The sequence below is a fragment of the Littorina saxatilis genome, linkage group LG13, assembly GCF_037325665.1.
Source record: "Littorina saxatilis isolate snail1 linkage group LG13, US_GU_Lsax_2.0, whole genome shotgun sequence".
Taxonomy (NCBI): Eukaryota; Metazoa; Mollusca; class Gastropoda; order Littorinimorpha; family Littorinidae; genus Littorina; species Littorina saxatilis.
In genome coordinates this window covers 39,961,296-39,978,795 of record NC_090257.1, presented here as the reverse complement: position 1 = coordinate 39,978,795, position 17,500 = coordinate 39,961,296, and the positions used below count along the sequence as shown (strand labels likewise).

Sequence of the window (17,500 nt, the reverse complement as noted above, 5' to 3'; positions counted from 1 at the left end):
TTAAAATTGCCTTATGAATCTCATGATCTTTAGAGAACATAACATCATGTTGGTTTCAAATATTTCTCCGGAGGAACTGACAAAAAAAGACCGTATTTGTCCAAAAGTGAAACCTTTCCCGTCAAAAGCGACATGTACTTTCAGAAGAAGTCACAATGCGAATTAAGCGCAAGCGTAATGTCAAAAAGTGTGTCATTCCTTCCGCATGTCTCCCGAAAAACTGTCAAAGAATTTCGACATATCGGCGATTTTGTCATTTCACTATATGAAATTTCTCGGAATGTCACCGCCAGGCTGTGCATGCATCGGTGTCGTATATCATTAATAGAGAATCAAAACTTGGCTTACCGATGAAGTGGTTCCCCGTCAGAGATCCAAAGCCCTTCTCGTAGTCAGCGAAGGTTCTGGCAAATCCTTCCGCCCCGAGCTCAGCTGAGTTGCTGTCCAGCCTGTCCTCGATCACCTGAACCATGTGATGGACAAATGTACGGGTGATGGACAAATGTACATGGGAGTTCTTTTTCTCTTATTCTTATTTCTGTTCTTTCGTGCCCCATGTTTTTTGTATCACCTTCTGTATTACGCCCCCCCCCCCCCCCCCCTTTCTGTTTGTTTGCGTATCAGTTTTTGTTTGTTTGTTATAGTTTTTTTTAAATTAGTAAATCTATTTAGTCCGCCATCATGCTCACCACTGTTAATCAGTCTTGTTTTCTCTTGTTTTCATCTTATGAACATTCTAAATGTTAGACTAACTTATTGTCTTGTACAGAATAACAACTGTGTGAATGGTGCTATACTGAATGAAAGAGTGTGACATGAAGTTCTTGTACATCATTGTAAAGAGTGTGAATGACGTTTTAGTTTAGATGTCAAGCGCTTAGAGCAAGCCTTTTTAACGAAAGTTTTTGATTTAGCGCTATATAAATGTTCTTATTATTATTATTATTATTATGTACTTACTAGGATTGCTTAAAAAAGCATTATGCTTGAGTTAGAAATCCTAAAAGCCATACCGTGTTTATGTCATGATAACAATTGAATAAAGTCTTGTTTAAACCAACATGGGTTTTTCTCTCTAAAACAACAATAGTAACCTACACATGAGAGAGGTTAGTTAGAGTTCTGAACATTGGCATACATTAACACATGATTCTTATAAGGTAACGTGCAAATTACCATGCACGTCGTCATTACAACCATGACGTCATCAGCAAACAAAGGGAATACATGTAGCTAGATGTGACCCGGTAAAGTCAAAAAAGCTGAAAGTGTAAAAATCTGAATAATTATATATCCCTGTCCGGGCGATTTTAAGCACGTAACTTAATGCCGTGTTGTGAGACCTTTGTCACTTTTGTAAATTGCTGATCCCCCCGCGGGTTAGGGGGAAGAATTTACCCGATGCTCCCCAGCATGTCGTAAGAGGCGACTAACGGATTCTGTTTCTCTTTTACCCTTGTTAAGTGTTTCTTGTATAGAATATAGTCAATGTTTGTAAAGATTTTAGTCAAGCAGTATGTAAGAAATGTTAAGTCCTTTGTACTGGAAACTTGCATTCTCCCAGTAAGGTCATATATTGTACTACGTTGCAAGCCCCTGGAGCAATTTTTTTATTAGTGCTTTTGTGAACAAGAAACAATTAACAAGTGGCTCTATCCCATCTCCCCCCTTTCCCCGTCGCGATATAACCTTGAACGGTTGAAAACGACGTTAAACACCAAATAAAGAAAGAATGTCACATATAAAAATCCAAGAAACAAACGATGATTATACTGTCATATACTGGGTGGCCGAGTGGTAACGCACTTGCGCTCGGAAGCGAGAGGTTGCGAGTTCGACCCTGGGTCAGGGCGTTAGCAATTTTCTCCCCCCTTTCCAAACCTAGGTGGTGGGTTCAAGTGCTAGTCTTTCGGCTGAGACGAAAAACCGAGGTCCCTTCGTGTACACTACATTGGGGTGTGCACGTTAAAGATCCCACGATTGACAAAAGGGTCTTTCCTGGCAAAATTGTATAGGCATAGATAAAAAATGTCCACCAAAATACCCGTGTGACTTGGAATAATAGGCCGTGAAAAGTAGGATATGCGCCGAAATGGCTGCAATCTGCTGGTCGATGTGAATGCGTGATGTATTGTGTAAATAAATTCCATCTCACACGGCTTAAATAGATCCCTGCGCCTTGAGTCCGGGTCTGGAGATACGCGCGCGATATAAGACTTCATATAATATAATATAGGGTAGTTTTAGTCTTTGAAGGTATAGTCCTTTTCGTGAAAAGTTCGGTTCACCATCTCAAATCTGGCCATAAATTGGAAACATACCAACAATTAAAACCCTGGGTGCTTTCTGTGCGGAACTGCAACATATTATGATTTGATTTTGTATAAGCCACTAGTGTCATTTTACGAAATTAATTAATAAAAACGTTCCCCACAACAGCAAACATGAAGTTGGGTTTTTTGGTGTAAGTCGAAGAGAAGGGATAATATTTTCCTATGCAAAAACTTGACCAGATGTTAGGTGGTAGACCGAGGTGTTTTTTAAAAAAAAAATTTTTTTAAATTCTTTTGCCGAGGTGTTTTCATGAGAAGGACTCTGCCTTAGAGGTAACTCACGGTCCACAGTTTGCCGTCCATATGGCTGCAGAAGACCTCAAACTCAGGTCCATCCAGAAGGGGCTGGATCTTCACGTGGAAACCCCACTTGCTCGTCTTCAGCTTCTCTTCAAAACAACTGCAGTCGCGTTCTGTGTAATTGGAAATCCTCGTTTACACATAAAGACGGGGGTTCTCGAGGCTGTTCCACTTGATTCATTTCGAACATTTTCCGCCACAGTTGGTTTAACTTATCTAGGGGTTAATTTTGTGAAATCATTTCCGCAACTGCCCTAGCCCTTTTTGATGACCAGTTTGAATGGTACATTGCAAGATATTAAGAGACATTAAATGTACATTTTTCGGAAACATTTCTGAGGAATTGATTGCTATTTTTGATTTATATTTTAACAGAAAATGAATGGGTTTTCGGTGAACTGATAACTTACATCTTACCTTCGTTAATGTTTGTATTTAAATGAGTAAACACATTGTTTTTCAGTGCAGAAGTTCACGTATCAAGCATGTGTCTTGAATTTACGCCGCCATGTGCTATTTTTTAACGTGCGAGCTAATTATGAAAATTGGCATTGTAAGTCTGAAATTAACATTTCTGAAAGTAGTAACGATATTCTGTAACATTATCTGATACGATACTGAAAGTAAAGTACAATAACAGATAATTAAAGGCATAGAAAGCTGATGAATATACACGCTAATTGCTTTACCCAGAGCTGGAGACAGACTAAATTAAGTTCCCTGCAAAATATTGTGGTCTAGGAGCCCTTAAATGTTGAGATATTTGAATTTTTATTTTGATCTAGATGGTCCTATTTATAGATTTGGCAACACATGTAACGTTGATGCAAGGGAGCTAACACCGCGGCTTTGTTGACATCCTCACTTTTTCAGAGGCTAGAACAAGCTGTAATGCATGTATTATGGTCCGCGCATGGTGACATATCGTCATTATATGGTCTTATGGTGCGTTTGACATCGATTGTGGGCAAACTACACTTTGTAAACACGGGAGTGCGTTAGTATGCCTTTAAATCAATAATACAACTTGCTGATTTAAAAGTAATCGTTCTTCATTTCCTGTGATTTATGTTTCTTACAATTACTCTAGACGATTTAGTCTGATATGAATAAAACAGATTATCCCGTGTAGACATTGTATTGTTTTGAACAGTTATCTTTCTAAAAATAAATAACAATTTCATAAAAGGGCTACGCAGAATTTTGGCATTATACATTGAAGCCGGTAGCCACTTCGCCAGTTCATAACTGTAGGAAAATCTGCAAATTTACTCAGACGCTTGTATGAATTTTTGTGTGCATTACTCTTACAGTCGTAGGATTTGATCTTTTGCAAAGATTCACACTTTCGTTTTACTTGAGAAAACATATCCACCAACCGAAATCACCGCGAACAAAAACGTGACAAAAGGAAACAAAAAAACTCAAGAAGATACAATTCAAATGAAATGAAATGAACTATCTACAGACTATTTTCCCCAAAATAACAACAACAACAACAACAACAACAACAACAACAACAACAACAACAACAACAACAACAACAACAACAACAACAAAACCAAAGACATACACGACAATAAATTGAAATACTATCAGATTAGAGAAAGAAAGAGAGAGAAATGGAAAGACTGAAAGGAAAGAGTAAGAATACGAAACAATTTCAAGGGTCACGAATACCATATCCCAATCTCCATTTTTAAATTGACATATTATACAAAAACGACCAAGGCGAAAAGCCTGCTAAAAAATAAAGCAACACAGAACGAATAGTGATTACAACAAAGTATATTCTCTAACCCCAACCTCCAAACCAACAAATACACTTACTTGGGTTGGTCACACACGAAACTGGAGAATAAAGTGCAAACAGCTATAGTAAGAAAAGTAATTGGCTCACACACACACACACACACACACACACACACACACACACACATACACACACATACACACACACACACACACACGCAAACACACACACACGCAAACACACACTCACACACTCGCATACATACACACACACACACACACACACACACACACACACATCACACACACACACGCATGCCAATTCAGAGACGCATGACAATTCAGAGACGCATACACACAGACAAAAACACACACAAACGGGTAAACAATCGTTCACGAAAAGCGTGCCAAATGTAATGGCCAAAATTAAAAGTCACTTAAATCTAAACGTAGTAAGGAAGTTCATTTGGAAGTTCATACAAAAAACTAAATTATGTTCCAAAACCAACGTTATTGAAGAGAGTCTATATAAAATTTCAGTCTAATGGGTTAAGGCAGTATCAGTCGTTTTTACATTTAGTCAAGTTTTGACTAAATGTTTTAACATAGAGGGGGAATCGAGACGAGGGTCGTGGTGTATGTGTGTCTGTGTGTGTGTCTGTCTGTCTGTCTGTCTGTGCGTGTGTGTGTGTGTAGAGCGATTCAGAGTAAACTACTTGACCGATCTTTATGAAATTGTACATGAAAGTTCCTGGGTATGATATCCCCAGACATGTTTTTCATTTTTTGGATAAATGTCTTTCATGACGTCATATCCGGCTTTTTGTAAAAGTTGAGGCGGCACTGTCACACCCTCTTTTTTCAATCAAATTGATTGAAATTTTGGCCAAGCAATCTTCGACAAAGGCCGGACTTTAGTATTGCATTTCAGCTTAGAGGCTTAAAAATTAATTTTGACTTTGGTCATTAAAAATCTGAAAATTGTAATTAAAATTGTTTGATTATAAAATGATCCAAATTTACGTTCATCTTATTCTTCATCATTGTCTGATTCAAAAAACATATAAATATGTTATATTTGGATTAAAAACAAGCTCTGAAAATTAAAAATACAACAATTATGATTAAAATAAAATTTCCGAAATGGATTTAAACCCAATTTCATCTTATTCCTTGTCGGTTCCTGATTCCAAAAACATATAAATATGATATGTTTGGATTACAAACACGCTCAGAAAGTTAAAACGAAGAGAGGTACAGAAAAGCGTGCTATGCAGCACAGCGCAACCACTACCGCGCTAAACAGGCTCGTTAATTTCACTGCCTTTTGCACGAGCGGCGGACTACGGTCATTGTGAAAAAATGCAGTGCGTTTAGTTTCTTTCTGTGAGTTCGACAGCTTGACTGACTAAATGTAGTAATTTCGCCTTACGCGACTTGTTGTTGTTGTAGGAACATTTGTTGTATCCCAATTGGAACTATGACCACATTAGGCACACTTCCTCTACAAAAAAGACCAAACAGCAAATTTAAAGATTGCTTCTTGGATCAGTTTTTATTTTATATATTTGTCAGATATTCAAAGTTCACCAGATTCTGCAAAGATAAAACAATAAGATCTCATTTCTCAGGCCTCTTCGTTGTAACCATTAGGCCTATTATACACACAAAGCCTACATGACTTGGTTTGTAAATCACAAGTGATAGTGTATACATCACAGTACTTAACAGCTTATGCCTTCCTGCCAAAGTAATACAGTAATGCATGCAGAAACAGATTATCCACACTGAACATGTAGCACTTGATAACAACATAGTTTTCTTTGTATCATTCTTGAATGATGAGTAAAGGCAGTTTACGCCAATTTAACCTACAAATGTCATAATCAGCCTTGACATGCAAAGTGTATTTGAAAATTACGAGCTCACATAAAAAACAAGTCGCGTAAGGGGAAATTACTACATTTAGTCAAGCTGTGGAACTCACAGAATGAAACTGAACGTAGTCCGCCGCTAGTGCAAAAGGCAGTGAAAGTGACGAGCCTGTTTGGCGCGGTAGCGGTTGCGCTGTGCTTCATAGCACGCTTTACTGTACCTCTCTTCGTTTTAACTTTCTGAGCGTGTTTTCAATCCAAACATATCATATCTATATGTTTTTGGAATCAGGAACCGACCAGGAATAAGATGAAAGTGTTTTTAAAATGATTTCGAAAATTTAATTTTGATCATAATTTTTATATTTTTAATTTTCAGAGCTTGTTTTTAATCCAAATATAACATATTTATATGTTTTTGGAATCAGGAAATGATGAAGAATAAGATGAACGTAAATTTGGATCGTTTTGTAATTTTTGTTTTTTTTACAATTTTCAGATTTTTAATGACCAAAGTCATTAACGAATTTTTAAGCCACCAAGCTGAAATGCAATACCGAAGTCCGGCCTTCGTCGAAGATTGCTTGGCCAAAATTTCAATCAATTTTATTGAAAAATGAGGGTGTGACAGTGCCGCCTCAACTTTTACAAAAAGCCAGATTTGACGTCATCAAAGACATTTATCGAAAAAAAAAATTATTCCGGGGATATCATTCGCAGGAACTCTCATGTAAAATTTCATAAAGATCGGTCCAGTAGTTTAGTCTGAATCGCTCTACACACACACACGCACAGACACACACACACACACACACACACACACACACATATACACACACACACACACACACACACACACACACACACACACACACACACACACACACACACACACACACACACACACACACCACGACCCTCGTCTCGATTCCCCCTCTATGTTAAAACATTTAGTCAAAACTTGACTAAATGTAATGATGCTTATATTTGAAAGCTGAAAGACAATTTAGAGAATCAAAATGTAACTAAAATTGGGCCAGCATAGTGTAAAAGAAGTCAGAAATGTTAATCGGATATAACCATATTGTTTGTACAATCTGCTGCTTTTTTGGGGTTAGACTCGCGTCCACTTATTTTAAGTTAAAAATGAAAGTGAAGCGAAGACACTTTCCTCTATGGAAGGTCAGGACGTTCAGCTCATGTCCATAAGAACAACTTTCAAAAACTTTTTGCATTTATCAAAAACGAAAACAGAAAAACAAAAATGCACACAAACAGTACAAAAGAATCAAATTAAACAAATATGAAAGAAGTAAAAACACTAAATAAAGGAAGTCAAAGCAAACTGCTTAGTTGACATTTTTTGACGAATTGCATGCACAACCTCATACACAATACTATATTGTACGGAATACAATAAGACTCGATGATTACAGAAGAGAATTACCAGACTTATATCACAAGACTTCCAGGTAGGCTTTTGACGTAATTAGTTCACGTGAGGGGCTTGATGTGAGCCTGGTCGAGGTCCACGGGTTCCTGCCTTGTCAATTCTCAAAATTAATTTGTAACAAAATTGCAGTTTTTAATTAACTCCTTGCATGCACGTTAATGAAACTTGGTGTCGTTTTAAACGAATTTCTGCCTGAGGCATGACTGAAAGCCCTAGGGTCTCCGTGCACCGTGACAAGAGAGAAATTCAAGTTTTACGCCCTCACGGCAAAGCCATTAGGCAAAAAAAAAAGAAAAAAAAAGGTGTGGTTACGGTAACATAGCCCAAAAAAATAGGGTAGGAAGGTAGGCAATCACTCTTTTTTTTCTTTTTTTTTCTAATGTGTACAAATTAAACCTACTTGACAGGGAAATAAGTGTGCGACTCGGGCGCTTTCGCTTTCATTGCGTTTTCTGCACTCGTTTTCTTGGTTTTTGTGGTTTTTTTTGGACAAATGTAATAAAAAGTTATAGGGTCGGCCCCTAAAAATAGGGTAGGTCGGGTTACCGTAACCACACCTATTTTTTTTTTTAGGCCTTAGAGGCATGTTCCCGAGTTTTACCCCGACTTTAGATGAGATACACAAGTGTATGCGTGTTTAGGTGGTATCAGCCAACTGCACTTATGGCAGAATGACCGAGGTCTTTTACGTGCCACTGTCGTGACACGGGGGTGGGACATGGCTTCCGTCTCTGAGTCTGCACGTAATGTTGACCCGTGTCCGTCCCGGCCCGCACCGTGACAAGGTCAGTAACTTAAATATATTTAGTGGGTGACTTACTTTCAGGGGGCGCGACGGGAGAGTCACATTCGTCCTTCCTCAAGACCAGGATGATTTTCAGCTCTGGGGCATCACCCCACAGTTTTCTCAGGTTGACCTTTTTCACCTCTGTTCACCAAGGTTAAAAAAAGAGGTCAAAATCACCTTGTTGGATGCAACAGTATATATGGGATTTTAGCGATATGAGAAAGAGAGAGAGAGAGAGAGAGAGAGAGAGAGAGAGAGAGAGAGAGAGAGAGAGAGAGAGAGAGAGAGAGATAGATAGAGAGAGAGAGATAGAGAGAGAGAGAGAGAGAGAGAGAGAGAGAGAGAGAGAGAGAGAGAGAGAGAGACTTAGACTTAGACTTAGAACATTTTATTGACATAAAGGGTAAACATTTTAAGCCAAGAGCCTAATCTTACAACGTGCCCTTTACATTCACACTAACACATCCGCACGCACATAAACAACATAATATAATGAATTCATAATTATAGGCATAACATGTAAATGTAAAGTAAATAAGCATAAGCACCACGGCCACACGAAACACAAAATCTAATAATTATACGAAGTAAAACAATATCAATACTATATGCTATGAGTATGTAATATGACGTGAAAATAATTATATAGTAATATTAATATAGTATACATTAGACAGAACTGTAAGATTCACATGATTATGTCACCGCGGGTGTGTACTTACAGAGATGTTTTTTTTAAAGAAGATTTAAAAATATTTACAGATTTGCTAGTTTTAACATTCGAAGGAAGAGAGTTCCACCTTGACGGCCCAGAAAGGCAAAACTAGTTTTATATAGATCTACACGGGTCCTTGGTAGTAGATATTTATCTGATCCGTATCTCTCAGGAGCCTCGGTTATGAATGCATTCAAGTATGGTGGTGCTAGCCCATGGAGTGCCTCGTACATTAACACTGCAATGTTATAGTCAAACTGCTCCTGCAGTGGAAGTAAACTAGCAGCTTTAAGCTTTTCTGACGTTGACAGATCCGGGTTAGTAACAATTAGCTTTGCCCCTCTTCTGTGCAGGGAATTTAATTTTTTAAGCAGATTTTCGCTCGCACCGCACCATACAGTAGAAGCATAATTGAGAAAAGATTGGCAGTGTGCCACAAAAATCAGAGAGAGAGAGAGAGAGAGAGAGAGAGAGAGAGAGAGAGAGAGAGAGAGAGAGAGAGAGAGAGAGAGAGAGAGAGAGAGAGAGAGAGAGAGAGAGAGAGAGAGAGATAAAGAGAGAGAGAGAGAGAGAGAGAGAGAGAGAGAGAAAAAGAGAGACAGAGAGAGACATACAGACAGAGCCAGACAGACATACAGAGAGACAGATGGACAGATACAGACAGACAGAAAGACAGAGAGAGAGCGTGAGAGAGAGAGACAGACACAGAGAGACAGAGAGAGAGACACACACAGAGAGAGAGAGAGAGAGAGAGAGACTCAGACTCAGACTCAGACTCAGAACTTTATTACAAAAGGATAAAGGTTTTAGGCAAAGCCTATTCTTCCAACCTGTCCTTTATACAACACATAAAGACAGACGAACATAACAAATAAAAATTCAATCATATAAGATATAGAAATACATTGTATGAATTGCAATACTATATGCAGTTACGGAATTATATAAGGAGAACTCAAAAATTACAAAATTACATTGACATAGTTAAGCCTTTCATTTTGAGAATTAAGTTGCTCAGATGAGCTACACATCCGTTAACACTAGTACAAAATGTTCAACAAAATAACAATCGAACAAGACATTTCATTCACGAATGATGTGTGAACGGGACTGTCTCTTAAACAATTTCACTGAAGTTGCATTTCTTATCTGTTGGGGGAAGGAGTTCCAGAGAAAAGCTCCCGAGAAGGCTAGGCTCGATTTGTAGAGGTCTATGCGAGGTATAGGAGGGATGATTTTTTGGGACCCATATCTTTTTGTGGCATGTTTGAAATGTGATTGCAAATATTTAGGACAGTCGTCATTTAGAATTTTATACATGAACACAGCCTTGTTTAACGTCAACTGATCTTTCAAGGGGAGGAAATTTAGGAGCTTTAGCTTTTCATCCGTGGACCTATTCAAATCATGCAGAATAAGTTTTGCAGCTCGGCGATGCAGGGAATTGAGTCTTTTTAAATGAACATCACTGCAGTTATCCCAAAGTGTCGAAGCGAAGTTTATATGAGGCATTATGTGGGCGTAATAGAACATTTTGAGTGCTTCAGAATCGGCGTAATGCCTTAATTTTGATAACAGGTACAAATTCTTTGATACTACTTTGCAAATATTACTCAAATGAGTTTGCCATTTCAACTCTTGATCAATGGTAACACCTAATAGTCTATGTTCCTTAACTTGCTGCACTTGAGTTGAACCAACTGACAGTTGTAATAGTAAAGGACTTAACTGGTGTTTTTGTCTCGTGGTTATCACCATACTCTTTGTTTTAATCGGATGAATGATCATTGCATTAGAAACGCACCACTCAGTGATTTCATCCACACTTGTTTGAAGAGAAGAGTTGACGGATTCCAAAGATTTTTGACTGGTGTGAACAGAAGAGTCATCCGCGAAGAACTCACATCTAACTTTTTCATCGGACACATGAAGGGGTAAGTCATTTATATAAATACAGAACAAGATAGGTCCTAATACAGACCCTTGAGGGACACCACTCCTGACAATCTCGTTTGACGAAGTTTTACAGTTAATGGATACATACTGTTTCCGTTTTGAAAGATACGATTCAAAAAAGGCACAGGCGGAGTCGTCTTTTAAATAGCACTTTAGTTTTGTCAGTAGAAGTGAGTGATCTACTAGGTCAAAGGCTTTCTTAAAGTCCAGAAACAACGCTCCCGTTATTTCTGCTTTGTTTATTGCTGACAGCCAAGTCTCGCATAAAGAGCTTAAGGCGGTGTGGCAGGAATGCTTGGAGCGGAATCCAGACTGAAAAGAATGAAACAGATTCATTTGTTCCATATATGCCAGTAGGTGTTTTTGTATGTGCTTTTCTAAGGGTTTAGATAGAACAGGTAAGAGGGAAATAGGTCTAAAGTTGTTTGGGTCTGTAAGATCCTTAGTTTTTGGAAGTGGTAATACCTTTGCACACTTTAAAATAGAAGGGAACACATTTTGTTGTATGCTTAGGTTATAAACATAAGTTAGGGAATCGACAATGTAAGGTAAAGCAAGTTTTAGCAACTTGACTGGAATCTTGTCTGGACCCATTGACTTCTTATTCGCCATTTGTTCTACCAGTTTTCCTACCTCGTGCACTGAGATTGGAGGAATAGAAAATGTGTCAGTTTGAGTCAACTTTTGTTCACAGAATGTTTTTAATTTTTCAAGACAATCATCCGTATCAAGGGAATCATTTTGCTTGAGACAAGATTTTAGGTTGTCTGCTAGCGAAATGAAGTGTTTGTTGAAGTCATTTGGAGATATTTGTGAATGAGAATTGGTTGATCCCTTCCTAGATTTATCAAGAATTTCATTCACTGCTCGCCAGATTGTAGCTGTATCCTTTTTTCCAGAAATTAGTTTATTAAAATATTCAGTCTTTGCTTGTCTCACTGTGTCCAACACTTTATTTTTTTGTAGTTTATATTCTGTTTTCATGTTGCGCTCTTTGAAATGATCACGCATCGCCATAGCCTCGATAATGTCTGAGGTTAACCAAGGGGGGAGCTGGGGATGTTTCACTCTATGCTGACGTAGTGGTGCGTGTTTATCAATTATAGAGCACAAAATATCGTGAAAAATCTTGCAGGCGCTCTCCGCGTCACTACAATTGAATACGCTATAAAATGGGGCTTGGTTAAGGTTCAAAGAAGAAGGCAGATTCAACAAAATACTTGAAACTTCTGTATTCGATTGTTGTGTGGCCTTTATGACATGATTTTGGCAATATAAGCGAAATCGAGCAAAACACAGAATGATGGTCACTAAAACTGGAATGCACTACTTGCGCATTTGCAACGATATTCTTATTATCAGTATAAATATGATCAATCAGGGTTGATGAAGTATTTGTTTCTCTTGTAGGGGTTTTTACCAGCTGATGAAGACCAAACAGAGCTGTGGTTGAGCACCATGTTGTTTGAGGCCTGAGTAGGTTAATGTTAAAATCGCCAAGCAATACAACATTCTCGTCACGAGCCTTCACTCTGTCCATCATAGAAACAAAATCATCAATCCACCTTGACGTTTCAGCAGGGTTACGATACACATAGCCAATAAGCAAGGGAGAGGATTTGTCATGCTTCAGTTCTAACCACATACATTCAACATTTTCATCTTCAAGATCAGTTCTACGTTTGACAATCCCAGCAATGGACTGATGAACATAAAGAGCGATGCCTGTTTGGCCTACTCGTGCATTGTCCCGTCGCAAAACCGAATAATGCGGAATGTTAACAAGGCTGTCTGAGATACGCGAATCTAGACGCGTTTCACTTACACCGAAGAGCTGTACCAGCTCTGGTTGCTGGTTTAGCAATACACAGACATCATGTACTTTGTTGACTAAATGATAAATATTCACATGCCCTATACGGAGAACAGTGTTTGATGTTGTTGACATTAGAACGAAGTGCAATATTGTAACAAACAGCAGTAATAATACAGGATGAGATAGCAGCACACAAAGGTATGCAATCAACAATAGAGAACAAACTGTTGCTTAAAATGAAGGGTGACCGACAAAAGGCAAAGAAAATCCCACAACAAACAACGGGATACTAGATAATGTAAGCTTAAGTACAAGATGTACAAAATGTTCACAGAAAACAAAAGGACACAAGGTTAAAGCAGTTAAAGCGGAACAGTCCTGGTGAAATTCAGTTAAGGCTGAACAGTTCACAAACTCGGCCCAGAGCCAGTAGTTCATGCAATTATTTAGCACCCAGTAAAGGTTAATACTGTAAAGGATTCGTAACACAAGTCTTGCACAGAGAAGTAGAATCTCTTTTATGCCTCACGTGTTCAGACTTTAATATCGTCGAAGCACCAGCCGCTTGTCCATGGGGATGAAAAAAGCCTATGGCTTCAGGGCACGACACACACAATGCCGTCCCTATTGCGTGTCCGACCTGAGGCACTTATAGAAGCGAGCACGTCCGAGTCAGGTCACGAATTAAGCTGTTGCAGCTGTAGAACAAACCGTTAACAAAGTTAGTTTAAAGATTCCTCAATAAGATGAAGGCCGCGCGAGTATGTTCACATTCTTGCACAAGGGCAATGTTTGTAAAATAGTAAAGTTATAAACACAGTTTTAACAAGGACGAATGACGTAAAGTTTCTCTCTAACTTTCTCTCCGACACCCCTGGGTGCTAGCACGCCGCACACGCACACACCTAGAGTGATGCATAGTTATTCTTCGCTCTTGTGTAATTCACAACATAGTTTGTATACAAATTTAGTATTTCACCGATTACACAAGAGTAGAGGCACCTGTGCTGAGAGTAGCCGTGTGGAGGGAAACATTGATGGCACTTCTAATTACACAAGTGTAGAGGCATTCGTGTTGTGGTAGCTGTGTGGAGTAAAACACTGTTGGAGCTGCGGGGGTATGGGTATGTATGAATGAGTGTATGAATTGTGGAGTGGCACTGAGTGCCGGTGTGGCTGAAACATGTAGGGTGGAGGCAGCATGTGTCGAGGAGGAGGCTGGGGCGCTGCATATTGCCAGGCATAAGGAGGCACTTGAAAGTGCGGCCCTTGATTGACTGCCTGGCTGTAGAGCTCCGGGTCGCTGTCACGGCGTTGATTATGTTGCGGCGCACCTGCCGCATAGGGAGGCACATGATAGTGTGGCCCCCGACTGACTGGCTGTCTGTAGGGCTCCGGGTCGCTGTCACGGCGTTGATTATGTTGCGGCGCACCTGCCGCATAGGGAGGCACATGATAGTGTGGCCCCCGACTGACTGGCTGTCTGTAGGGCTCAGGGTCGCTGTCACGGCGTTGATTATGCTGTGGCGCACCTGCCGCATAGGGAGGCACAGGATAGTGTGGCCCCCGACTGACTGGCTGTCTGTAGGGCTCAGGGTCGCTGGCACAGCGTTGACTGTGCATGGCGTTGGATTGTCGCATGTAGACCAAGGGGTAGTCATCAGACTGCTGCTGTTGTTCTTGGTGTAGAGGGCGATGAGGTAGGCGATGTTGAGGACCGTTACGGAGCAGAAGCCCTGGTCCTTGCTCTTGTGGTCTACCGGGCTGTCCGGTTCTGCGCGTTGACTGGTCGTCGAGGTAGTCACGGTTGCGTGACGGCACAGGGGTTTGCAACAGCGGCACCCGTCGCTGTGATTGATCAGCGGGAGGGCATGCAGTTTTCAGGTTACCGGCAAGGCAAACAATACCCCGAGGACTGGGATGAAGGGCATCCCTGTAGAGAGCTTTGCGTGGGGCACCGCTGGGGGTGAGGAAGGTGTCGGTGTTGTCAGTGAATACTACCCCCTCCCTCGCACAGACCCTACTCAGGGAGTGGTTGGATGCTGCAATGGACTTCCGCAGCATGTGTTCGCCGTTGGGTGGGATGATGGAGGACGCCTGTATCCGTGCCGAAGGGAACACCTTCTTTAAGAGCTTCATGAGTCCCGACCACACTGCCTCTGTGATGGTGTTGTGTCGGCATGTATTGACCCCTATGTGAACGATGACCATTTGCACGTGTTTACATTGTGGCACGTTGTCCAGCCAGTGTGTTACATCATCTACACAGAGGCCAGACACACTCAGATTCTGGGAGGCTTTGCCAGGAAACATCAGCTCGGGTCTAACTGGTTTCAGTACCGAGTCCCCGAGCAGCACGCGAGTAGTCGAAGGATCCACTCGATACTCCGCCAGCTGCTGTCGTGGAGTCAGGTTGCTTGAAGTCTGATTGTGTGTGTTTCCTCTTTTAGCGTCTGTGTCATACTGTTTCTCATGTGGCGCAGAACTCTTAGGGCTAACAGAGGGCGAACTTGTTTCGGATTCGTCGTGAAGCACAGAAAAGCTGTTAAAAAGGGGTACTCCTGCCTTGACAACTGAAGCCTGCATGGTTTCCACTTGCAAATCCGCTTGAGTGTTAGTCTGTGATTCTGATGAGGTTGTATGTTTTGTAAGTTGATTGGTTTGTTTAATCTGTTGCTGTTTCTTAAAGTCACCAACCTGAGATTTGAGCGAGTGTATTTGTTTATTCATTTCACTCATCTCCTGTTTCATTGTTGCAATGGTGTTATCTAACGTTTCACATTTTATTCTAAGGTCAAGTTTAAGTTCTCTCTTCAGTTGTGTTTTTGCCGTCTCTATGAGTGCTAACACTTCATCGCGGAGTTCAGGGTGGTCCAAGAAAAGAGAGGAGGAAATGTGGTTTTGCTTTTGCTCTTGCGAGTCACCCGAAGTCACCTTGACGAGGTCAAGTGGTGGGGTCGAATCCAGGTCATTATGACGCGTGGTTTCATTGTTCAGTGTGGTCGCTTTGGTGACGGCGCTCATACTTGTGGAAGAGTCGTGGCCTTGTAGTGGGGTAGTGGCCGTGTTGTCAGGGTTTCGCCCACTAGCCATAGATGGGGGGGATTTGTTTGAAGCTGGCGATGATGAGACGAAAGAAACAGTGTGGTCAGGTGGGGTTGCAGTCGGGGAGGGCAATGGAGACTGTTGGGGGGTGGAGCTTAGTACCCCCGTAGAGAGGGCGGCAGAATCGGAGCTCCTTGATCTCAATTGTCTGCATGCCCTTTTTGGTTGCTCCCTTGTTAACGAACGATGTTTACGGGAGGTGGGTGTGTTCTCTACTTCACCGATGGACCGCTCGATGGGTGGCAAGGCGAGCATAGTGAGGCGAGTGTTGATTGTTGTAGCAAGTTCAGGGTGCTTGATAATAGAGTTGATGCAGTCCACCAAGCTCGTAAACTCAGAGTCGCGCCATTTGGTGCATTGGGCGCCTTGAACAAGAATGGTACCGGTTGTATAGAAAATAGTTATGGTCACCAATTTGCTCGAGCCGCAATTCACCTGCACTTTAGAGCGCCATAGCTCAGGGGAGGGGAGGGTTGTCGGGATTTCGCTAAGAGATTCATTATCTTGTACCTGGATAGGTCGAGTTGGCTTTTCTGCCTCATCTATCCACTGTACGTCGAAGTTGTTATGGCTGTCGATGCCTTGGCAGTAGCGCATGTATAACACTTGGCGAGCCAAAGGCATGAGTGTGTGAGGCATCTTAAATGTTAATTGTCTTGGGTCTTTTTTCATGCAGACAGTGGGGACCCATCCCACTGCCGTAGTAATGCTGGGCTGCATTTCCATGATCAAGTACTCAGCGATGCGTTCATATTTAGAGGGTGGTGTAGAGTGAGCCCGCGCAGGCCAAACATATGAGCCGATTACATGGCGATATTAAGTTACATTGACTCAGACACGCATTGGGTTGCGTACACACTGCATAACCCAGGAAATGAATCAGCCACAGCTGGGGTACATCAGTCGCGCATGACTATAAAGCACTAGGCTACAAGACACTGCGCGATCTTAGCGCATAACCACTTCATGTCCCAAATAGAAACTTATTCTGGGGACACAAATAGAAACTTACATACAATACACTGCGCGATGACCACTGAAGGCACTGTGTCCGATTGGCAGGGAATTACAGCGTGTCGTTTCAGCGTGTACACACACGCCGCTCCATTGGCCCTCCCAGCCACTTGACAGTCTCACGCCAAGATAAGAATCACTGTGGCACGCAGACATTAGTCACATGGCCGACGCTCATAAATCACCCACGATAAGCGCATAGCGTGGCGCTGCTACACATCGTAGAACAATGAAGTCGGAGAAATGAAATGAAACTTTGATACTCCTACCGTCAACAATAGACACTTCTCATCATATCTATATGTTTTTGGAGAGAGAGAGAGAGAGAGAGAGAGAGAGAGAGAGAGAGAGAGAGAGAGAGAGAGAGAGAGAGAAAGAGCGACAGAGAGAAACAG

The 17,500-nt window shown here is 41.1% G+C and overlaps 1 protein-coding gene and 1 long non-coding RNA gene across 2 annotated transcripts in view; both read right to left on the bottom strand.

Moving 5' to 3' along the window:
- Positions 1-4,614, bottom strand: part of LOC138945727 (fibrinogen-like protein 1) — a 7,385-nt gene extending 2,771 nt beyond the window's left edge. The window contains exons 1-3 of the mRNA XM_070317220.1: positions 4,464-4,614; positions 2,616-2,746; positions 349-463 (exon numbers count right to left, since the gene is read on the bottom strand). Coding sequence (XP_070173321.1) covers positions 349-463; positions 2,616-2,636 — 136 coding nt within the window. The 5' untranslated portion in view covers positions 2,637-2,746; positions 4,464-4,614. The remainder of the gene's footprint in view (positions 1-348; positions 464-2,615; positions 2,747-4,463) is intronic.
- Positions 4,615-8,521: 3,907 nt separating this feature from the next.
- The window catches only part of LOC138946104 (uncharacterized), an 11,505-nt gene continuing 2,526 nt past the window's right edge, over positions 8,522-17,500 (bottom strand). The window contains exon 3 of the long non-coding RNA XR_011449199.1: positions 8,522-8,640. This is a non-coding gene — a long non-coding RNA (uncharacterized lncRNA). The remainder of the gene's footprint in view (positions 8,641-17,500) is intronic.